This window comes from Mastigoproctus giganteus, chromosome 5 (genome assembly GCF_048544385.1).
Source record: "Mastigoproctus giganteus isolate SK-2022 chromosome 5, ASM4854438v1, whole genome shotgun sequence".
NCBI classification, from domain to species: Eukaryota; Metazoa; Arthropoda; class Arachnida; order Uropygi; family Thelyphonidae; genus Mastigoproctus; species Mastigoproctus giganteus.
In genome coordinates this window covers 43996991-44023347 of record NC_143579.1, presented here as the reverse complement: position 1 = coordinate 44023347, position 26357 = coordinate 43996991, and the positions used below count along the sequence as shown (strand labels likewise).

Below are 26357 nucleotides of genomic sequence, written 5' to 3'. Positions count from 1 at the left end.
AAAATATGCTTCGCTAACTAGTATGGCATTCGACTGTGACGTATTTGACTTCTAGCGCCCTCTGTCATATAACTATATTGACACGATTATTTAAATTATCAAAATAATGCGAATCAATTAAAAATGGATAAAATAAATATTTCTAAATGCAGATTACCCTTTAAATATTGTTTTTGTTAGTTAAGATGTAGTATTAACTAATGAAATAATAAAAGACCATACAATATGAAGTTAACAGGTTATTATGGCGATTTGGTATTCGTTTATTCGTATATTCGTTTTGGTATTTTTCTTTGTTGATTTTATGATTTTTATATGATTTTATTTATTGATGGTGGATGGGTAAAGGTTATGACTGGATGTGTACAGGCGTGACACAGCGGCACCGAAGTTTGTTGCACGCTCTAAAAAAAACCAGAATATTTCACGGGAAAAAAATCGATTAGATCGGTTAACTACAACCTCAATTGAAGAGGATTTTAGAGCTCATCCAGTCCTTGACGGGAATCGAACCCAAACCTCTTCAAACGAGTGGCCATCTGTCACTAGTTTGAAGAGGTTTGGGTTCGAAGAGTTTTGGGTTCGACAAGAGGTATACCGACTAAGATTTCACGGAGGAGCGTATACAAGGGAAATACGAGGAGCATTGAATTGGAAACACGATGGAAAAGGAAACTCCAAAGAACAGAAAATAACAGAATACACATGTAAAATTAACAAACTCTTCAAGAAATTTCAAAGTAATGTAGGGGAGTTTCATAAAAAAGGGGGAAAAACTTTATCGAAAAACTTATCAATGAAACGATCAACAGAAATACTGAAAAATTATGGGTAAACATTCGGGAATAGAATTTAAATGCATACACTACCATTAAAAAGTTATCTGGACCAAGGCCGTGTTTTGGTCTTCGTAAATCCTAGATATTCTTCGCTTGCTCCTAGTTGGCTTTAGGTACTCTTCATTCAGAGGCCTCCCTCTTATATCAAACATATTAAAATTCCTTTGCATTAAATCTAATTTTAAAGAAATTCCAAAGCATTTCTTGGTGCCGAAATCATTTATACAACACTTATTCCAGCACTAACTTACTTGCAATACGAACTTTGATGACGTTCTAAAGGAATTTCTAATAGAAAAAGCCGTAGAAGCCTTCTTTGCTAATAGCAATCATAAACGAAATAGATTTCTTTACAAAGAGAGAGATATCTTTGTAAAGAACTCTTTCTTTGTGAAAAATTTTTATTAGTAGAAATTTTAGTTAAATATTTTTAAATGTGTTATCTTTTTAATTTTTTAAATATTCACATTAACTTTAAATTTTAATTTAAAAATAGAAATTTAAATTGGTAGAAAATTCATATATTATTAAATTATTTTTATTAAAATTAAAATTTTATTTTTTATTAATTTTTTTATTATTAAATTTTAATATTACGTCTTATGATTGATTTTTAAAGCAAAAATCACAAGGGAATACTTGAAATCCTTTGCATGATGCGCAGGTATCCGCTTCAGCATTGTATTCAAGTATCATCGTAAGGGGCTTTTTCTTTAATTTCGAATTTTTGGTTAAGGGAAGCATATGCCCCCTTGCCTCCCCCTACACCCCTCATCTGCTTTTTCCCAACTATGGAAATTTTTAAATTAATTAACAAGTTAGCCTTAACGCGAACCTGCGAAAAAAATGAACAAGCCGATATAAACACACAAATGACATTGCAAAGTTACCAAGGTAATCTTTGGTAGCTTCTTCCATCAGAAGATTGCCATCGTTGGCAATCTTCTGATGGAAGAAGCATATTTTTGATAATCAACAAATAGAAGGAAAAATCGTCTTGATGAGGAAGATTTTTAGCCAAAAAAATCTATATGTAGGAATTGGCACCATTTTTCATTCCTTTGGGAATGATGTGATCAAGGATTTTAATTAATTGGCGTTCAAAGCTTATTCCATCTTTTTAAAATTTATTTCAAAATATTCAGTTAATAGCAGGTAATTGAGCGTATTATTAAGCTTACAAAGTGGTTTTATCCATAAATACTAATTTTTATTTAGAGACACAAACTTGATAAACTTGATCGAAAAGGAAAAGTAAACAAAGATGTGCATATGGACTTGCCCAGACAGCTTTTGTACACTTTGAATGTTGATCATTTCACTTTAAGTTCCGCAGAGGGGGGAAAAGAAAGAGGGTGTCCTGCGGCGGCCTACCTGTGAAGTGATCTTAATCATCCCTGCAAATTACCGTGACACAAGGCCTAATAATTAGACTGTCATTAGAGCTTTCCGTACTGCATGGTAATCGCACTAAAGTAAACAGAAACCATTGTACAGATTTCTTTAATCAGTCACCGAAACTTCGGTGTGCTTTTGAGGATGTAAACTACCGTCTTTCAATGCAGGAAGTCAGCTGCTTTATAATTGCAAAAGATATATACGCATCTGTTCAGCCTGTTTAAAACAAAAGAAAAAAAAAAAAAAAAAACACTAAGCAAAACTCTATTACAAACTGGTCGTTATTATCAACTCCATATATGTACTGTAAGCCCATTTATATCTTTCGGAATTGTACATAATAGATTAATATATTTCGTACAGTGACATACAGGTAATTAATATTTTCTCACATTTACTTCTCTCTCTCTCTCTCTCTCTCTCTCTCTCTCTCTCTCTCTCTCTCTCTCTCTCTCTCTATTTATCTCATTGTGCAGAGTTTATATTTTTCTTGGTTTATTTATTATATTTTTTTTACACGAAATCCAAAAGTCAGTGTAGATTCAATGGTCTCTTTTACTCTTTTAATCGTGTTTGGCATAAAGGTCTTTTGAATAAGCTTCCATTGTATGGTTTGCCAACTGTTTTTTTTTTTGTAATTGGGTATCAAGTTTTCTCTCTGATTGCTCACTGAGGGTGATGGTAGATGGCTCTCTGTCTTCTAACTTCATCACTAATGCTTGTGTTTCCCAAGGTTCAGTTCTTTGTCCTATTCTTTTCCTCTTGTATATTAATGGCCTTCTTCCATTGATTTGAAATCCTATCCATAGTTTGCTGATGAAAGCACATTGTATTCCACCTTCCAGTTTGAGAAACCTTGCCCTTCACAAACAGCTTCAAGTTTTAGAACATATACTGCCAATTTCTTAAATACCGATCTCCAGGTAATTCTCCAGTGGGGGCAAAGAAACTTAGTTGATTTCAATCCTTCTAAAACTCAGGCAAGATCATATATTTTAATTGGGTATTACCCTGACTTCTAATCTCTCTTGGCACAAGCACATTACAAATATTGTTTCCTCTGAATCTAAAAAACTTGGTTTTCTCTTTTGCTCTCGGCGTTACTTTTCTTCCAAACAGCTGTTCACTCTGTACAAATCGCAAATCGCCCTACCATGGAATATTGTTCCCACATCTAGGGCGGTGCCCCCAAAACCTCTTTCAGGCTTCTACATTCCATTCAGAAGAGGGCAGTCAGGTTAATTAATGACCCATCTCTAACAAAGTCTCTCCACTCTCTGTCTCAAAGACGTTATGTTTCTGCTGCATACCTATTCTATAGATACTTCCATGGGCACTGTTCTTCTGAATTGGCTTCTATAATTGCCGCTTTCTCTCTTTCAAAACAGTCCAAACACGTGCCGCCACCAGCCAACATCCATTTACTGTCCAACTTCAAACTCACAGAACCAACTTTTCTTCTTACTCATTTATTCATTCAGCTTGACTGTTCTGGGACATCCTTCTTTCATACGTATTTCCTGAACATTATAATCTAAAGAAGTTCAAGTCTAATGTCAACAAATATCTTCTCAACCTTCAACCCATGCTAGATTCTAATACCTTTCGTGTTTGGGGTTTTCAGAGAAAAAACGGTTCTCTATTTTATTGTGAAAATTTGTCATATACGTTCTTTCTAAAACTTGTAATATACTTGTGCTATTTTATATTGGGCAATTTCCTGATATCAAACAGTAATAGGTTAAACCCCGTAAGCTTTAATAATAATATTAAAAAGACAAATAACTAAACCACTCCATTTAAATGTAATTTACCACACATTTTCTGCATGCAACTTCATGGTTTTAAATGGACATAAAATAGGTGTACATAAACCAAAAACAAATGTTTTGTTTATACTTCGAGACGACCATATAAGATCAGAGGAGTTCACACGACATAGAATACAAGAACGTCACCGTATTTAGTAGTCACATGATCTTGAACCAGAGTAGTTCAAACGCGTGTACTTCTGTATCCATCACGCTTGATCACTGGGATAAGTCTTGATATACTTAAAATTAATAATAGCAAATAATCCATTTTAAATATATATATAATTAGACGTGGGCAGATATGGGCTGAACCAAGAGGAAATTTTGGTTATTGACTAATAATCATAACCTGATAAGTGATTCAGATTGATTCAAAACTGTTGTGAGCTGTCGGGGCTAAAATATACTAGCCCGACCGTGGGCTAGGATGGAGACAATAATGGTCATGGGGTTATCCGCCTCTCCAAAACTCATATGGCCACTGGTTCTGTGAGTGTGGTGGAAAAGAATGGAAAGGATTAGTGGGTGGCTTCTGGTTCCGTCCCCTAGATGGCACGTTATTTGAAAAGGGAAGGTTAACCCAATGCGACTTAAACTCTATCCAAAAGAGGACAGCAAGGTTAATTTATAACTCGTCTTACAAACTTCCCACTCTCTGTCACACAGATGTTCAGTTTCCACTGCATGGTCTTTTCTACTGATTCTTTGGCCATGTTCTTCCGAATTGGCATGTATAATTCCACTACTGTTCTCCAAACTAGTCCGAATACAATCTTCATCTAGTCAAAACCTCACCTTCCTTGACGTGTATCTTCTGAAAATTACAATCTACAGAAATTCAAGTCTAATGTACCTTCTGTCTTCTCAAAGTTCAACCAACACACGTTACTATAGGTTCTAATACCTCTCGTGTTTGGGATCATCCTAAGTTGGGATCATCACAGTTTACCGCTTCCCGTTTTAAGATTAGCCAGAACTGCAGACAAATTGACTTGTTAAGAAGAAATAACGCTTTCTGCAAATATCTGTCACTCAAATACATACACTGCATTTGATTTTGTTTATGATAAAGCGCGTGAACCTCGCCCGCCCACACCCTATTATTGCTTCTGGCAGTACACATTAGCGCAATTAAGAATTCTATCGAGCAGGTGTCTCGTCAGTCGAATTCGTCTTTAAGCATAAAACGAACACTGATAAATGAAGTCAAGAGATGATGTCCAAATTACAGTGACGGCCCCGTGACAATACGACATCCACAAAGATGGATTGCCATTGAAAAGTTAAACCCTGGAAGCTATGACCGATGGTAATGTCAGAGGTTGTCATGAGAACACTTGAGAAATTGTTTTCCTGTCACTGCAAAGAAACGATATCATTTAGCAAAAAAAAGAAAGAAAAAATGGGGGTGGACAAACATGTGTGTTAATCCGAAATCCTATTGGTTTGGTTGATGAACTCTTGAGACTCGAGATAGTCTCTGACGTCAAGAAAATTGCTAGCAGCCATTGAATAATATATAATGTTGTTCTTAGCATTTTGAAGGAAAATTTGAATTAAATTGCACAGCAAAGTTTATTCTTTTTATTCCTCAAGTTAAAACTATTAATTTTTGTAAAAGTTTAGGAATCTTTCCGTGGTTTTAATGAAATTTGTAAACATTATCGTATTTTAGGTAATTTATAAACATCTCTATCTCTCTAAATCTCATGCATCATATCCATAGTTTTAAAGGAAATTTGTGAACATCGTTCTGTTCATGAAATTAAAAAAAAGAGAGGAATGTCTATCACGCATCTCTACCTCTTTGACGTGTAATCATTTCTATAGCTATTTAATTAAATTTATTATCCTCTTCGTTCTTTCTTAGGGATATTTGGAAATGTTCCCTTTCTTGAAATATCTTTATGGTTTTATACATTTTTTACTAAAATATGATTTACAGCTTCTCCCATTTGTTGAAACTTTCGCTCTTAACTTAGATTCTTTATTTATTTATTTTTTTGCAGTGGGTCGAAGAAAGTTTTACCAACTTCGAGCAAGGAATCAACTGGCGTTCATATGTGGTGTGCGACGTAGCTTATAACAATGTCAATAACTGGTTATGGACACCTTTCATAGAGCGAGGTGAAGCCAATAGGATGTACATCGAGGTCAAGTTCAGCATGAGGGACTGCAACCTGTTTCCCGGCATGGCCCTATCGTGCAAGGAAACGTTCTCGCTCCTCTATTACGAGTTCGATGCGGCAACGAAGGAGCCTCCGCCCTGGGAACCCGAATCCTATAAACTAATAGACCGCATCGCCGCCGACGAAGGTCGATTTACGTCCACCAGTGAGGTGATTATCAACACGGAGGTGAGAAGTATTCCGGTCACCAAGAAAGGAGTGTACTTTGCATTCCGAGACCAGGGGGCGTGTCTGTCGCTCATTGCCATCCGGGTGTTTTATGTCACTTGCCCCAACATCACCACTAATTTCGCGTATTTCCCCGAAACCCCGACAGGTCGCGAAGTGACGGCGATCGTACCTGCCGAGGGTCAGTGTATCTCTAATGCCGCAGTTGTCGATACTCCACGTCTCCTATGCAAAGGAGATGGCAACTGGACTCTTCCATCCGGAGGCTGTAAATGTATGGCTGGTTACGAACCATTAGGGCAGACCTGCCAAGGTGAGTATTTTTTTTTGTTGTTTAATTGCTTTGTTGTTCAACTATATTAATCGATAGAAAGATCAAAAAGACCCAGAAAGATCAATATAGAATTAAGGGCCGTTCATAAATTACATAACGCAATTTTTTTATGCAAAAAAATACGTAAATTCTGAGTGAAATGAATTTATTCTCTCACCCGAATGATTATTAAAGATGAATAAGAAAGAAGTGGATGCATTCCGATACCAGAGGGCGTGTCTGTCGCCCACTGCTATCCGGGTATTTTATATCACCAGTTGCGCATGTGCTCTTTAACCTTTTGAGCAGTATGTAATCCACTCAAAATAATTATTTTGTTTGAAATAAATGCAAGTCGATTCTTACATTTATTTATTTATCAGTTTAATACATGATTTTCATCCCTGAATGGAAATTTTGCTACATGGAAACCTGACTTGAATTGTAATTGTTTAATATCTAAAGTTTGAAAGTACTTTTAAAAAGATTCTTATTATTCAATAAGGTGGGAAGGTTTTTTTCAAACGTTGATTGTACTCTTCTCATCATCCTTTTTTTCAAAGTATATACTGCCTTTTATACTTTGCTTATTATGCTACTTAGCGAAAAGAGCGATTATTCAATTATGTAATCGTAATTGAACATTAATTAATTTAATTGTAGTTATAAACAGATTTTAATAACGGTTTTGGTAGAGCAAATTGGCTGAGATGAACTTAAGATCAAATGTCAACATTTACAATTAACACCCTGTAAAGTACAAGAGAAGACAACAAATTTTTCCCAAAAAAATCCACTGAAAGAGGTTTGGTAGGGTGAGTCCCCCCGGTGGGGACGCACCCTACCAAAGGTATGTTCATAAGCGTAACCGTGATAGTGTATGTCGTATTGCTTTTACCTCTAGGGAGGGTACTCAACGAAAACCATTCTCAAGATCTCTCATGTAATCCTTTATCACTTTGATCATCCCATTTAATTATACTATTGACAAAATCCTTTCGTTTCAAATCCTTTATAATGTCAAGTTAGTGTAGCTAAGTGCGATTACTTTTTATCTTCAAAATTACTGTACCATCAAAAGGAATCAGTGAATCAGAACAAATCAGCAAAATGCCAGTCGATATAACACTCCATTACCTTGTTCATTATTCCACAATGAGTGTATCCATCAGACGTGCCATCTTCCAGTGAGCCCCTCGAAAAACTCTTCCACTGAGAAATGGATATTTCTTGCAATTAAAGCACACAGATTACAGCGATAAAAAAAATAGAAAAAAAGAAAAGATATTGACTCCTAATATCATTCGTGCATTTAGATTAATTACAATGATTTTAGCAAATTAGTTCGCTTAGATAGGACTTGGCTCTAGTGGAAGGTTTTCCAGATAAGATAAACCCTTAGAAAGCTAAAATATGCTAGCAGCGCGGATGCACTTGATCAAAGCAGAGTAAGGTGGCTATGAATTGTAAATGAAGGGATGATGGATGGAGGTATCGAAAAGGCACGGTCATCAGTAACACATATGCAAATTAGGCGATTATCCTAAAACAAACCATTCTAGGTAAGTCGGGAATCTCAGAAATGAAATCATGGTATTTATAATCAAAAATGTGACTATCATCACGTGGTAGATCGCAAGTTTGGCTGTGTGAATTTTATCAATGTTTGGCTAGTAAACAATGCTTTAATGAACTGCCAGAATTTCTGTTCATAAATTACTAATGAAATGAGAGCTCAGCTTATATTAGTACGTGATGCGAAGGATCCTGGCCCTGTTGACTGTGTTTACGTCCATGAGAAGGACATCGGTCATATATATTCTCTCATCTCATTTAATCCTATCATGATAACCCAAGTAGACAATGATTATTTGAGACTTACGAGTATGAGTATAAACAGCATTAAATCTCCTATAATTCATATTTTAATCTACCTCTCTCCTTTTCTCCTAGTTCGTGTTTATACTTCGGAAACTCAAATTAACTTTGGTTTTATGACTTAATGGATTAAAATTTTATTACTTTAAGTAATAAAACTTGTTTTAATTAGTTATTATTTGCCAAAGATGCACTCCTGTTCCTTCCATTTGTTTTTTCCGTTGAGTCCGACTTCATTTACAAAGTTCTCCTGGTTAATTTTAATTAATTAAAATTAATTCTCATTTTATAATTTCAAAGGTTTAATTAATTACCTGATTAATTTTTATAAATATGTATTAAACATTGATTATTTTCATTGATGATTAATTTTTAAAGTTTACAAAATGCGTCACTCACTTTGTATAATTAAAAAATCGAATTAATGATTAAAAATGAATTGATGATTACCACGTGATTAATTTGACTACTTGACCAATGACCGAAGCCCTTAATTTCAAGTCTCTTACTTACTGTATTGAAAAATGAAGGGTGTCTAAGTAAGTTTTTAATTATAAATTAATAAACTTAAGAAAATGGAAATTAAGTGCTAGAAAACAAATTCAAATTTTTGTTTTTCTAATGTTTTTTAAAATAATAATCATTTTTTAAATCCGATGGTGATGTATCTTTTTATTTTACAAATTCATAAAGGTTTATTGATGGTGTATGTATTTGTTAATTTATGAATAGCATTCATTAGGTTTATAACATTCAGTAAGTTTATGAATATGTTTATGTATTTATATGAACAGCATTCAATTAGGTAATAAGTTTATGAATATGTTTATATATTTATGAATAGCATTCAATTAGGTAATATATTTATGAATATGTTTATACATTTATGAATAGCATTCATTAGGTATTTCAGTTGTAATTATAAATTGATAAGTTTATTTTTGTCGTTTATAGTTATACGTAATTTCATAAAATTTATATTTGTCTTTACATTATAGTTAAAATTTTCATTTTATTTCCAATTGAATTTAAGTAATTTTAGGTTTAATTTTAGAAAGAGTGTTAGAAAAGGTATCCAAAGAAAAATGTCTTTTAATTTCTCTTTTAAATAATAAATATATTTTCATATTTAAAAATACTTAAGTTAAAAATTTTAAATATTTTCGAAGACTTTTTTTTTTTTTTTTTTTTTTTTGTGGAGGAAGAAAATTTATCGAAATTTATTGTAAAATTGTTGAATCACCATTAATTGAAGCGTATCTTTCTTTTATGCACAGTGTGCTTTGTGTATTTAATAAACTAAAAATTAAATGTTTATAAAGTTGCATATGAGTCACGTGCAGCAGACAATCGAAATGCTTAAGTTACGCGTTAAAGAATATTTTGTTTCCTTCAATACTTGCAAAATTTTAACATTTTGATTTTAGCTGATCACAAATTCAGAGTAAGGAAATTATATCATTTAAAGAGGAAACATTTTATATGAATACCTAGAAAAATAGGCTAAACGCGTCAGTAAATTCAAATTTATGGAATGGAATGGATGTTTTTAAATTCAGTTTTCTTCGCTTAACATTTCATTTTAGAAAGATGAAAGAGAGTAATGATGATGGCTTAAAAGATCTTACAGTCGGTAGTCATTGTTTTCTTTCAAAGTTTGTATTTCAAAAGCAGATCTTGGTAATTGAAAAAATTATCTCTCTTTTTGTTTGCCATCTGCGTGGGCAGCACAGTGGCATCGTCACACTCTTTCCCAGACCGAGTGGAAAAGACCCGGGTTCCAATGACTCAAGGAATTTTTATGGGCTTTTGTTTCACTCCATGGCTGAGTTAGTCGGTCTCAGGCGTAGATAGCAAACAGGCAAATCGACCAGAGAACACACTCAATTCGCAAACATAATACACTTGGGCAGATGACTTTAAGTTCCATATTGGAACTTCAAAATTATTATACAGTAATTGGCCACACCTCAGCTCTACCACATTAGTATCGAGTTCTCATATTGTTTGAAAAAAAAACCTATAATTTATTTAAAAGATTTTTAAATTTATAATTTACTACCAATCAAACAAAAAGCTTATTTTATTGAAAAATAGTGACCTTTGGCTCTTGATTTTTTCGTTATTATTTAATTATTTTCCGTTTTATATACTGTATATGTTTCATTTTTAGAATATGGCTTAGTTCTTCGGATTTTAGGCTGTAAAACGCATTTTGTCTTGTAGTGACCACTAGTAGCATCTAGTAGCTCTACTTTATCTAGATGCATGGTCAATCACTTTCTTCTTAGAAAAAAAAAAAAAAGAAAAAAGAAAAGTGATAGATTGCTCACCAGCGCGATTTTCAAGATAAAGACGTCTTTTTGCATTATTACTGTACTAATTAAAAAATGACTTTTGTCACTTTTTATCGAGAAGATTTGACATGCCAGAGACTGAGAACTTGATTTAAATACTAAACCTAAATATAGAAAAAATTGTAAATAAAAATTGAAACCTTCTCTAAATAATTTAAATATATTCAAGATCAGGGCACTAGTGAAGATGAGGAACTACATGATGGACTATATACTTAGCCTGTGAACAGTTTACTATATAAGAACCATTAGAGCCTAATCTCCAAATGCTACACTTCCAAATTTATTTTTACCATGAGCAGGCTGTACGAAGTTGAGTTTACATCAAGCAAACCTTGAGTTTTCCGATCCAATCTCTAAAGCAAGGTTCAACCCTGTTGTCCCAGTTTGGAGAAAATTAAATGATCGTAGTGATGACTGATTAGGGCGTGGTTATGCCACGAGAAAATTTATGAAGCTGAAATTTCGGTAATAGACTTGCAACGTTCGGGCGGAGAAAGAAAAAGAAGAAGAAGAAAAAAAAAAAAAAAAGGCTGGGAATACTTATTTTAGACGCACTTTAATTATCATTTGTGCTACACTAGGGTAGGGGGGAAAAGAGTGTTAATTGGTAGGTCAGATAATCTCGTTTGTATGTTAATTAGAACTCGGATAAGCCATAATTCGTTGAATGTGATTATTAGTGTAAAGAAAAAGTCCACATTATCTTCTCGTACATAAATCTGAGTTACTCCAAACCACACACACACGTTAGCATTCGCAGGGGCACAGATTAAAACGTTACACATATGCGTGCTTGAAAATTATAGGGCCATTTTTAGCTGCTTGTTTTTCTCAACATTCCTTCTTCTGTGATATAAATTACATTGTTTTATTATTCTTGACTGCAGGCCTTTGTAAAAACTGTTGCCTTTCTTATTAGTACCTTGCATTGCAAACCTTTAGTGTTAGTAGTTTTCTTTGAAATCTTCCATCTCTTTCTTTCTTTTTTCCCCCGCCCCCTTTCCTCTTTCGGACCCTAAGTCATTCTAATATCCTGATTAGTCGAAAGCCCTTCGGGAAATTTGCACAGAAATTAAAACTGTTAGAGAAATTAGAATCTGGTGTGTCTCTTTGCCTAATCTTGGAATAGTATAGAGTTAATAAAAAAAAAAAAAAAAAAAACTGTATGAGATAAATAAATTTTCTATTTACTTTCCCGGACAACCACATGGTTAGAGGAGTTCAAAAGAATACAAGAAACAGCTCCATATTTTGTAACAAGTCAATTAATGTACGTATTCGTCACATTTCAGGCTAATTCGATTTTTTTCCATTTTTCTGTGATTAACTGAAGTGAAGAGTAAATATAGTTATTTCCTTATCAATTAATTACTAAGATTATGTAACTTTATAGAACACTTGATAAAACTATAGTTTTACGTTCTCTAAACTTAGTCATTCGGTATAGTTTCAACCGTTTATTGCACTTCTCCCATATACTTTTTTAAGTCTCTGTTCTGTGTGTGTGTATATATATATATATATATATATATATATATATATATATATATATATATATATATATATATATATATATTTATATATATATATTTATATATATATATTCACAAATTTCATAATACAAGCGTGCACTGATTGTCTAAAGCCAACAGTACTGCAATAAAAAAATAGATAATTAATTACCGGATTTCTATTGGTCTGATTTTAATAAAATTTGGATATAGTTGTACAGATATTTTTAAAAGGTCCAAATATAAAATTTCATGAAAATTCGTCCACTGAAAGCTCCTCTGTTACGTACAGACACATATTTTCACAGCAAGTTGCATTGATATTGCACTACTTTTTCAAATGGACACAAGTGGTGCTTCAACATTTCCTAAGTTCATTATTTTATTTGTAACAGGAATGTCACGGGTGTAGCGCCTACACTGCAGGATTAAGGGGTTTTCGCTGATATATAGTGTTGATGGAAGTGATTCAACAGTTGGCAATAGAAAGTAGCAACCAGTATTAACAATGAGTTAGTTTGGTTGGTTCGTTGTTAGGAGTTTTATGGCGCATCAGCATCTAAGGCTATTGTACGCCAGTTTAGTTTGACAAGAACCAAGCTGAATACATTGGGATTAATGTTCAAAACTGAAAATTCGCCAGTATCAATCACAACTTCAACTCTTTAGCTCGAACTGAGTCTCTTCCACCCGGTGTGAGGAGGATGGTGATTATGCCAACTGTGCTACCGCCAGGGATTTTTGTTTCGTAAATACTTCTTCGGTGTTATTAACCCTGTAGGTAGATGTGGAAAGTGCCAGCGAGCGAGCGAGCGCGGATGACTTATAAGATATTGATAGGGCTGGCCAGGTTTATGTATCTTCACGACACCAATTGGGCCACCTTGTTGGTTTTCCTCCTGCTATAGTTGCTATTGGCTATTAGCTTATTAACTAAGAATATTCGTATGTATTCTTCAAAGAGTGACTCTCACCATACATTTTATTATTCAACTGGAATACTGAATACCACTTCTGTGGTCTAATCAAATGAACCACTGAAGTGGTACGTAAAGAATAAATTTTTGTGTGTTTTCTCTGCTCGAATATATGAATCACTGTAATTATTTTTGCATGGCTTCCTCTGTTATCCAGTAGAAGGTGTAGAAGCTGTGTTGGAATTTAAAATATTGGCTCCCATAGTACCAATATGTCTCAGGATTATCATACTATTCCTCAGAAAAATGCCTAGTGTTTAAGATAATCGATAACACTATATTCACCAGCTTCTTATCAGTAATTTATATAATAAAAAAATTTACAAAAGCATTCAATAATTATTTTTTATTATATTTCATTATTAATTTTTACTTTATCGCAATCAATTATTTATAATAAAATTAAAGAACAACCCTTTCTTTTAAAAATACTCTAGAATAAAATGGCCACGATATCCTTCTATGTCCTTTTCTTGATCCTCGTAGATGAAATTTTGAGAAAGAGAGAAAAAGAAAATAATTTTATGTAAGCGAAACAATTTTTAATTTTCATTTTCTCTCCAGATGGAGCGAATGATAGAAATTACAAGCGATGGACCAATACACCAACTCATCTAACTACAGGAAATTATAGTTAAACACGATAAGGTACTTGTTTTATTCATGTTCTCCTAACAAGATGTGGTTGAAAAGCAAAAACAAATAAGCACAACCCGACGTGAAAATTTAATTAGACTAGGCTATCAAGATTCTAATACGACGTTTCCTGTGAGCTGTGTTCTTCTATCGCTTGCCTGGTACAGTTTGCCTTTCGCCACCAAGAGCGGTAATCTCAACCTGATGGGAGGGTACACCTGCCAGGACGGCTCCACCTCCTCAGTTTTTCCATCAGTGCCCTCCGCTGGTCACGGTTCGATCATCCATGTAGCTAACAGTGACAAGTAGCATTGCCTTCTTTCCCAGCGGCTGCCACAGGACCTTATTGAACTTCAGGCCGACAGAATGATTTTTTTTCTTTTCTTTCCACACTCCAGTGCTATTTCTGAGGAAAACAGACGAGTTAGGGAGGGTAGAGGCTAGAGGAAAAAGAAACCTGACATATTAGGTTTAGACCTGGTAAATTAACAGGAGTCAAAACTTCTTTCATTCCACACAACTGAAATTCCCTGTTTTCCGTTCTTTTTTTTATTTTATTTCTTTTCCTTTCGCCTTTTGTTATTTTCTTGGGACGAAGCAGCTTCTTCTTGATGCTATAAATTCCCGACTAAGTTTTTTGCTTCGCAATTAAACAAAGAAAAATTGATCCCTTAAACATTATCATTAATCAGTATGACATCTAGCGCCATCTATCCGCAGCAATTATTCCATTAGTTTCCTTGGCTACTAAACGCAAGTTGCTCCGTTCTCTTAATTTGCATAAAATCGTATCTTTGGTGTCTGTAGAATAAGAAAAAAAAAAAAAAAAAGCTGTCATTACATTTCCCCCCAGCCTTTATCTCTCCGTGTTACAAATAGGTTCTCATTAAAAGAGCGATTTACAATCTTTAGCACACTGCTATCCGAAGCAATAGTTGAAGTCTTCTAAACGAAGATTAGACCTTGCTTCATCTCCTCAATTCCCTTTTTTTTTTTTTTTATTCTTTTACTTTTTTTTTTTTTTTTTTTTTTGCGTATATATTGTCTGTTCTAAAAGGGCGCGAAGCTTTTCAACTTTAAAGTTTAAAATTGCTCATAGTAAGCATTTCAATAATAAAAAAAAAGTATTGTAAAATAATTACGAAAAGTTAACCTACCCCTGGGTCCATTAATGAACAGAGAAGGAAGAAATTATTACTAAATATTTGTATCACGTGTCTTGTAATAATTTATTTTACTAAACTAGTAAACCGCTTAAATTTCCAACTTGTTAAACCTCTTCAAAGAGCAAGAGTACTATACAGAGGATCTCTAGTGAAGGCTTTAAGCAATATACCTTCACTAGTGTATCCTAATTTATTTAAATTAAATAAATTAGAATCCGTTTTAAGTGAGAACAGAAAGGTAATTTCAATGAAGTGAAAAAGAAATGTGAATACGCATGCGTATGTTTTTGCGGAGTTTTTTTTTTTTTTTTTACATTTGTTGAGTTGTTGCTAACGCGCATGTGTGAAATGCGTCAGAAGACAGTTTTCAAAAAATATATATATATTATTATAACTTTTAGTGTTTGAATTTTTGTTATCTTTATTTTTTTATAATTGTCCTTTTATATTGCCGTTTATAAACTGTAATAAGTAAAAGAAAATTTATTACACAAAAATAAACAAGTTCACAAAGAGATTTTAATTGTTATTTTTAAAACAATCATTGTAACTAGAGGGCGCTATGGTAATGATCCACTGAAACAGATTATGAATAAAAATACATGGTGTTTAGATGAATTTACATACACCAACTAGGTTTCTCTTAAAAATGAGTATCAACACCCATAAAACAAATTAAAGTTTTATTATTTAATTTATTTTATAAAAATACATAATATATCTAGATAATTAGATACATTATATGATGAAACCATTTCTCTTCTTTCTTTCTTTCTCTATCTATTTATCTCTACCGTGCATACAATACATACATCTACTCTGAAGTTCGAGCCTGAAACCTTTGAGGCAATATTGAAATTGTTTCTAATTGACAAATATTTGTACTTTATATAGATTGTTTCCGTTGATTTAAAATACCACAGATAGAAACTGAACGACACAGAGTTATTAATTATCAGATGATAAATGGTAACTGAGGACAAGTTCATTCATTTTCATTTGCTTTTCTGTTAGCAACATTGCAACTCAGAGATCCTCGTTTATTTTTGAACCGTTTGATTATTTATGTTCCATCCCCAAGCGAGCAAAGATAACAGCACAACTAAATGAGATATTTCTCCACTATCACAGCACGAACTAGCATATCAGTCGTCGCTTTTCACCTGATAAATGAGCTTGGAGATTATATAGAAAGGAAAAGAGAAAAAAGAAGCAACATCATTATGAATTACCCATTCAAAATGAATGCTGCGTCGGCCAAATATATATTTAGTGATTAAAAATCCTGAATATAGCAAAACCACAAGGACCGTTGGATATTATTCCAGAAAGCACCATTACTTTTAGGCAACACATGTTTAAGTAATTTAAACTTGTGTGGTTTGAGATTAAACTATTTTTTAATGTAAACAAAAAGGTATCATTACGATATTTTGCACATTGAGATGGGCTTGCTATCTGTTCTATCAGTGTAACCATTAAATTGAGACATGTAGCAGCCTGGAGCTGAAAAGGGATCCGAAGTTGGATAATGACTGAGTTTAGGGGGTAGGGATAAATGGTTTTATAATTACTGAAAGGTGATAATCAGTAATAACTATATAGTGATTTTCTTGGCGTTTCTCAATATTTCATTCACCTCCCTTCTCTTTTTGTAGCTGTCATGGTTAACAGTAAACATAAATTGATTCCACTTTTTTTTTTTAATTGTCTTGTATTCACTTGTCACCAAGGCCATACATTAATTTAATTTATTTAATAGTTGATAATCCAACGTAAATAAGTTTAACTTGATACCAATAACAAAAAAATGCGGTTCTAAATTAATTTTTCCTTTGTTTTATATATAAAAACATCCTCGAAAGCTGTCTTATGACGCATTTTCAGACATGCGCGTTAGTGACAACTCAACAAAAATGTACAAACATTGCGCCTCAAAAGTACGCATGCGTAATGACGTTTCCTTTTCATCCCATCAAAATTACATTTCAGATCTCATTTAAAACAAACTGTATTTTAACAAGTAGCATCTTCTTTTAGATTATTCGATTTTTTTTCCTTTCTTTTTTATCTCCAATAATGCAATTGTAAATTATCGGGCAGCATTATGTGTACAATACTGTGCTTTGAATTTTCACAATATCCAGTCGTGGCAGTCCACATTGAACAATTAAGTGCTGCTGTAATTTGTTTTCTACACTGTCACTGAGTAATCTTTAAAAATTGGAGGTGACGGAGCTAGAATACAGCTTAGCCCTTATTAGTATTCTTCTAGAGGAGTACTGAAGGCTCAAGGAGTGATCCATATACGAAGCATATGGCAGAGGCTGGTGTGGCAGTGAGGCATGTCAATTCTCATTTCTCCACGTAGCCTCTAGGCACTTCATTCCAGTGATATATTGTCTTAGTGACATAGAGTCGAATGGCTTCTTATCGCCAATAGTCAGGGTATACGAACTTCACTGCATACGAAGAGCAATGCTGCTTCCCCAGGGGGATCCATAAATTACACCGAAGCCATCTAGAACATTATCATCACCTTCATAACCAGGAATTAGGGTTGGGGTGGACTCTACTGCGGAACATCCTCACACAGGAATAAGTTGTCACACAGGAACCGCTAGTACTGGATGCATGGAGTGTTAAATTGTGCAATCATACAAGCTGCTTGCAGGGTATCATTACCAAATGCCTCCTCTCCCATGATAAAGAACAAGTTGTCATGGTATTGGTAAAGGTCATTCTAGTGAACAATTTTATAATATTAAAAGCACAAACACCGACCAGGGGGGTAAGCTCAGTTTTTGTAATAAGCTATAATTCAATTCCCCACGCCACAGTTTAGATTAGAAATTTAACAAGGGAACCGATGCTGTCATTAAGAAATGGTAATTGTCTTAATTAAGTGAGTTTGGGGAGCGGCAAGTTGGCAAAGTTATTCCAGTCCCCACTTTCATTTCCCCTCCCCCCTCGGAGTAAATCTATGTCAACGTACGTAATGTACGAACACATCTGAACTGCACTTGAAGCTTTTTCTCTTTCTATATTACCCTCTTCTTTTCTTAATATGTATGGCTACACCCTGATATCTAATCAATCGGATGACACATCTCTCTTTTTATGTGACCATAAAGGTGGAACATGTAAAAATAAATGAGTCCACATGTCTTGTCATGATATTTTCCATCACTTTTACCCATTGCAGTGATGTGCACAACATGAAATAAGTGTAAATAAATCTTACTTCGCCCTTTTTTATGCTTTATTTATTATTTACTTTTTTCCATCTCTCTGTCTGTCTCTCTATATATATCTATATACATATATGTTTATTTATTTGTCCATTCTTTCTTTTTCTAATCTTTGTTCTTCCTTATTTAAGTGAGTTCGCATTATATGCATATGCGCCTATTGTTTTTATCATGTCCATCCGTCCGTCTGCATGTAATAACTCGACTCCCAGTGGATGGATTTTCATGAATTTTATATTTAGGCCTTTTAAAAATATTTGTTGAGCCATTCCAAAGTTCATTAAAATCGGATCAATACAAATCCAGAAATTATTATTATTTTTTTTTTTTCCATATACAGTGTATATATAAGTTGTATGGGGGAGAGAAATTCATAGATTAAACGTAGTTTCAATGCAATACTATTAGCTTTCGACAATCTGTGCACGCTTTGCATGTGTTGTTATGTTTAATCACAGAAAATATAAGAAAAAATCTAACCTCCTTGAAATGTAACGCACTAACGTACGTCAACTTGTGCATTTTAATTCTTTTATTTTTTTCCCTTTATTTTTATTATTATTTTTTAAAATTCTTTCTAATTTATTTTTTAATTTGTCTCTCTATTTTAATTTCTTTTTTTCTTTCTTACTTTTTTTTCTATATTTCCCTTCCTTTCTTTCTATCTATCTTTCTCTCTCTCAAATATTTTTTTCTTCATTTATCTTTTTTTCCCTTTCCTTTCCGTTGTCTGCTTTGTTCTTTTCTCTCTCTTTCTCTCTCTCTTCACTCACGCTTGCACGTTTCCTTTTTTATTCCTTCTATATCTGTATGTCTTTTTTAATGCGTTTAGTTTTTTTTTCTTCGTTCTTTCTCTTTTCTAACACCAATGTGTTGTACTTAACAGTTTCATACAAAATTTAATCATGAATAATTTTGCATCCAAATACATTTTAATCATTAATTTGAAACACAGGATGATCGTAATGTCAAGCATCATTTGGATAATAACTATATTTTGTAGCTTTGGGAAAAGGGGAAAGTGCCATCACATTATGTTGCAACAATACATCATTAGTTATGGGCGATATCATCCCTTCCTAACCTCAGACTTTGGAGAGGAAAACAGTCTTACTGACCACACTCGATATGGTCACGATTAGATGTTTTTTTCCCTTTGCAGTTACATTTTATAGTGACCTTTTGGGAATATTTTTAATTTGTCATTTTTAGATTTTATATTAGGCCTTAGTTTTTTTTCCCCCTAACATATATTAGGTTTTAAAAAATCATTTCACCCAGATTCGTATGCGACTTTTACACAAGTGGTGTAAACTCTTTGATATGAAAATAATTATTTAAAAAAAAATTTCATTGTATTTGTTTGCATCTATGTCGTCTTTCTTTGATTCCTATTGACAGGAAATAATGGGTCTCATTTTGGGAAACAAATCTGTAAATACCTGACGAAGTTCCGTACGTTTATTCCAGATATTTTGGGAATCCCTCCTCTTGGGAATCCCTCCTCGCTTAAGGCTTCCATTATGAGATGATTTTATATTTAATTAAACAAAAAAAAAACAAAAAAAACTCTTTAGATTCTTATGAGCAATTAAAGAATCCAAAATCTTTTAAGTTTTACGATTTAAGTCAAGCTAGGTCTTTAAGTTATATTCTTTATAGCGCTTCTAAGGATTAACTGCACGAAGCAATCAATTTTGTGTTTTGCTTAAACAATATAGAAAAAAAAAATAATAATAATAATAAATAGTTTCGAGCGCAGTCCAGATACGGAAGGAACTTTTGGAGCATTTCCAACACTATGGCCGAGTTAATCGATCTCGGATTAGGACTGCATGTGCTCCCAGAAACTTGGTTTTTCATCTCGCGAAACAGGCAAACCGATCATAAAATACATACAATTTACACGTAAACAATATACTCGCAGCTCATGACTTTGATTACCTTGATGCAAAATCCGAAAATAACCAACTAGCTCAATAATAGTTGCGCATAATGTTAAACAGTTTTAAAAATTTCAAAAATATTGTTTTCATTTAATCTGATCTTATCCTTAGGAGCTAATTGAAAAACCGAAATGGAATATCTAAGAAGTTTCTGATCATTAATTTTAATGTAAATATTCCAGAATAATGATTTTCTTCACGATTTTTGTTTTTTTTTTATTACAGAATTTTTTTTGTGACATGAATCCATCCTAATTAAAAAAAATCTAATACGGTATATGCGACGAAGACGATCATGTGCATTCTAGAGGGAATCGGATGAACTCTTAATTGTAAGACATTTAGAATAAACATTTTTATCTCCATAGAGTCATAAAGAAAGTCAAAAATCGAGCAGTCAAAGTTAGGGAAGACAGGAGTTGGAAAAGCATAATGTTGCAGAAACCACCTATTTTATATATGGATAAGTCTTGATTTATTTTGTCTGATAGCAAAGATTCCAGTGATGATTCCAGTGGATAGCCTATGATAGAATCGAGATCTAGTGTGGACTAATCGATGAGCATAAAGAGCTGTGTCTGAAGTAAAGCAACAGAGAAGTGAAAAAAGTATGAATTCAGTGTTCGCAGTAAGGCGCTATAGAGAAGCCTTAAACTCCGATTACTATTCTTATTACAGATTTAATTTATATACTTGGGACTCCTGATATTCTGGTGGTGTATTGGCTCAGTACATCCACATTGTTCTATTGAGTCAATGTTGGTGTTTTTGAATTGTCCCTTTCAGAAAAGTACACGGACTGTCCAAAAAAGTATCCAGATTATGCTCAGTGTTTAAGGTAGGGACAGTAGCGCACTAAGACAAAGCATAACGTGTTTAAATATGTCTCAGACTTACCTCCATGTAGTAAAGAAAAAGGCTGGAAAAGTAGAACTTCGAAGACTGGCTGCTTCACCACCATAATGTGCCTTCGCATTCGTTGCTACTTGTACAGAGTTTTTTGGCCAAACACGACCACGTTTACAATAAAGAGTAACACGACGGCTCAGCTTGTGGTGATTTCGAAATCGTCTTTCCTGAAGTGCTTCCAACAGTGGGAAAATCATTGAGCTAAGTATTCCTCCTTTGAAAGATACTGTATCGAAGGAGATTAAGTCACACATCCTTTAAGCATGCTTATTGTCGCTGTATCATAGCAGTTCGGATACCTTTTGAACAGAACTCGTATTGTTGGTTATTTAACAGGTATTTCCAGAAACTCAGTGACCCGGTGAGAATCTAAGATAAATTGGTAAAGATGCGTTCTAAAACAGAACCAGGTGTTGACGATAAATACAATCGATTTAAGAGAACATAGAATTTATTCAAGAATATAAATGTGAAAAAGGATTTCTTCAAAATATCAGTCAACCGGATCGATGAAAACACCATCCGGTGCCTAAGTACAGAGGGCAATGACGGAAGGCGTAAACAGAGTTATTTGTTTCCTCCCATCTATTCCCGTTGCGTTTACAAATATGAGGTTTGGATGAGAAATAAAATATTCGATTTTCGCTATAGCTGCAAAAATCGGCCAGCTATAGGCTCTGCAATCAATTTACAGTTCGCTACGTCTAGTTGGTGAATTACAAAAGTTAAGTAATATTCCTTGTTTTATACTTTTATGATGATGGAGTTAAAATATAATTAAAATAATCTACCAGAAGAACACCCACTGAAATGCAGGTGCTGATGAAACTAATTATAGGGTTTGGAGATCAATAGAAATATAGGGCTCAAAAATATTTTGGCTGCATCACTGTCTGGAATTATTTTCACGAACAAAGAGACTTCTAGGAAATCAGTGACTCGAGTTATACATTGTAACCATGGAAAGAAACGATGCTATCCAAGACTTGTGTTTAAAAATACGAATAGTAAATATTAAAGCCTTTAAGGGAATATTTACGAGTAGATTTCTGTTCCTATGCAGATACGGTTGCGCCACTTAGGTGACATTCTCAGGTTCATTGTAACCTGAGAATGCTAAGAGTTAGTACATGAACAGATTAAAATTCTTTACTAGCACTGGGGAGGGATGGAGTGCTCATTGAACTAATTGTTATGAAGCTCTTTGTCCCGTAGTTATTTTATTTATTTATTTTTTTTTTTTTTTCAAGTCAGAACAAGGAATATAATTTACGAAAATGTGTTTCCATCTCCACGCAGTTACATCGTTCATGAGAGAACTAGCTTTAGAATTCTAACATCTTGGAAAATCCTCCTTAAAGAATTTCGTGTACCCACTTTATAAATGTTGCCTGTAATCACGGCCATTAATGTCAAGTTAAAATAACAAAGGAAGGGATCTAAAGTATTTCATGAGAAACATTTTTATCCCAAGTCACATCTTGCTAGCTTAGATTATGGCACGCAATCTAAGATAATGGTTCGTCTGTATGTGTGTGTGTTTTTCTAATTTTCCCTTGGAATGGATGCAAATCTATCTCGCCCACACGGCAATCATTCCACGAGTCGTGTTAGCCTTCTTGCTCACTCTATTCTACAACACGAAACATGCCAACAAAAGGAAGATGTTTCATCTATAAAATTCAAATATATAAAACTCTCTTAGTGTCCATGACTGTACAGAGATCGAAAGTTAATTCCCCGAAACATACAATTTAAATTCTCATTAAAGTTATTATTATAATTTAATTCGTTTTTCGATATATAACCAATAAATAAGAACACCCGTGAATCAGCAGAATCTGTTCTTGTTTTTTTTCCAAAAAAAAGCACATAACCTGCGTGCATATCTGTTTATGTTTGTAATTTGTAAGTTACATCAATTATTGTTTAATATTTATTATATAATGATTATATTTTAAACTTAGGGATAATTGAAAGGTGCGCCCCTAGCGGGAAAATAGTAATATTCTCAAATTACGTATACTGTATACGTCTGTTTATAATTCATAAGTTCAATTATTGTTTAATATTTATTAAGCTTAGGTTTAATTGAAAGGTGCGCTTCCAAACAGGAAAATGGTAGTTCTCAAATACGTATTTTAAGTGTCACTTGTATTTTTATTTATTTATTTATTTAATTATTTATTATTTTTGTGATAATCCTTGTTATTCGTTCCCTAACGGTAACACTAATGTTTTCAAATGAGGTGAGAGAACGCTAGCTAGTGTGCAATCTGTGTTTCCTTCACTACTGAAGAGATAAAACCTTAAAGGTAAATGCTTTCCGTTTATTTCTTATGCAAATCAGGTAGTTCATTTGAATACTTGATTACTAAAGTTAATTGCTTGCTTAAGTGAAATCCCGATAATTACTTGAGTGCTAAATCCTTTGACATTCACTCCAAATCATTACGATTGTACAAAGCTCAAAGAAATCAACGGTTGCATTGAGCAAAAAAACATTGATTTTGATGTAAATGCTAACTGGATATATATTCACGTATTATGGGTTTCTTCAGTTCTCCCCCCCCCCATCCTCCCTTGAACTTAAGTGCGCGTTTATTGGGAGCATTTTTCTTTCTTTCCTTTTTTTTTTCGCTAATGCATTTCTCAAGGTACACAAGACATCAAAGAGAAATTAAGGAAGGGGATGTAACAAGGGATTTTGTGCTGAGTCGTCAGAGACCTAGGTAATCTTAAGTTAATATATATACACGCGCATGCAGTTTGAAATTACAGGGTTTCACTCTTTGATTTCAACGTCTACCCAACCCCCTTCCTTTTTTTTTTTTTCTTGAGTAGTCTACCTCTTATTCTAAGTCTCATTTCTCTTTCCCTCTCCCTGGAGTGTTGTGTGTGTGTGTGTGTGCGCGCATGTATTTTGAAGAGCTGGGTAGACACTATTTATGTGGATAGGTGTTAGATAAGGTTCCTATTGAGCTGACAAGGGATGATTGATGAGAGTAGCGTCTTGGAGAATGTAGCTGTGTGCAATCCCATCGCCGGCTCTACTTAAAGATAGTTAGGTTTTCAAGACACTTAAATATAACTTCGGCAATATAGGTAAGATCACTACACATTTCAATCTGTTTCGAAAAATGCATTTTTAAGGTGAGAAAACGAGATAATAAGATTTTTGATAAGACTCGTTGTGTTGCCACCCACACCAAGATCAAAGAGATCTCATTATAGATTTTATTTTTTTTTATTTATATTTATTTTTTTGTGCATGCTGACGGTTTGCGTTCTCTTTTGCATTTGAAGTCTGTTTATCCTATTGAACGATAAAAGAGGTAAAAAGCTGCAGATAGCTCTCATTTTTCTTATTAGGTATTTATTCAGTCAAATGATGTCTACAGGATGAGTTTAAGAGTACACTCTTATACGAAAATTTAAAAAAAAAAAATTCTTTTTTGTGAATTCAGAACCCGGAATTCACAAAAGGAAAAAAAAAAAATAATATAAAAAAATTAATAAATAGTAATAATTCTTGATTTATAACAAAAAAAAAGCAGAAAGTAAAAACTTTTATGCGCAAACAGAGAAATTTTCACTTCTGCGCATCCTCCAACAAACATAATATCCACTGCTTTAGCTGCAATATACGATATATGGATAGTTTATGTGATATCTATGGGAAAAAAAAAAAAAAAGAATGATTTCCGGATGTCTGTTAGTCCGATTTTAATGACATTTTGTATGGCTCGACAAATCTTTCTAAAAGGCCCAAATATAAAATTTCATGAAATTCTATCCACTAGGAGCCGAGTTATTACATGCGGACGGACAGACATGTGAAAACAATAGGCGCATTGCTCATATACGATAACGCCCCTGAGTTATATGAGGGCTTACCAAATGGTATTGAGAATGAATGCATATCTCCGATAAATCGTACTGCAAAGGGGTGGAAGGGTTGTTTTTCTGAAAAGATATATTACTGCCTATCCAGGCTAGTTTACCGTTCATTTCATTGGCTTAGTTTTCTGATGTCTCATTTAACTAAATCAGAGAATACAAAACAGCGCCTGTGCCTTTTGGAAAAATCGAATAATTAAATTTAAATTCATAAATTTCCACATGAAATTTATTTTTGCATTTTCTAAGTTTTTAATTTTTAAATTAATATTAGCTCTCAGATACATTTTTTGTATTTTGTAAATGTAATATGAATTCTGTGAGAGAGGATGAAAATGATCATGATAGTGACGTCAAGGATGCGTATTAAGAAAACTAGCAGTTCTAGGAATTCAGAGTTCTGAATTCTAGTCCTAGAGAACTAGATGCTTCGATGAAAGTACTTCGCTTAACGCCTTGCGTTAAGCGAAGTACATTCTTCGAAATGAGTCGTTAAGCGAAGTGTCATTAAGTGAATGCTGATTCCCATGTTATAATGATAGATACGTTCCTTGAGAAAAGTTAAACAGCGACTCTTAAGGATAACGGGGTGCTTAGAGTGTAATTCAGCAATATGGAAAGAAGTAGCTATATAACAGCTTAAATAAAAGAAGATTGAAATTTCGTGATCGTTGGTTTATTTAACGTGTAACTGTCTCCATTAGTATTATAAGTTAACCGTGGCAGAAAGGAAAATTGTAGAGTAAAAAAGAAAATGTTTTTCTTAATCTTTGTTGGTCCAGACAGTGAAGCTTCTGTTGTAATAGTTGAAATCCTTTAAAATATTAGCGTTGACCTCCTTTTCTCTTTGTACAATAGTTAGCAATATTCGTGTGCTTTTTATGTTCCTGTTAACGCTGCTTTGCATGTCTTCATCTTTCTCAGCAGTGAGGATAACCATTGCAACTTCTAAATGGGTAAAAGCTTCTTGGATGCCCTTGGTGGTTATTAATTTTCTGGAAATTAATAAGCAGAAGTTATTTTAAAGTGTTGTTATGAGGTGAGGAAAGTCGCAAACCGAATACTGGTGGTAATTTTCAAGTGTCGTTATAATTAAATACCG

At 33.6% G+C, this 26357-nt stretch overlaps 1 protein-coding gene across 1 annotated transcript in view; it reads left to right on the top strand.

Moving 5' to 3' along the window:
• LOC150085339 (ephrin type-A receptor 4-like) overlaps positions 1 to 26357 on the top strand; it is a 212235-nt gene that overhangs the window by 47982 nt on the left and 137896 nt on the right. The window contains exon 3 of the mRNA XM_090374533.1: positions 6061 to 6721. Within this exon, the coding sequence (XP_090230659.1) occupies positions 6061 to 6721 (661 nt within the window). The remainder of the gene's footprint in view (positions 1 to 6060; positions 6722 to 26357) is intronic.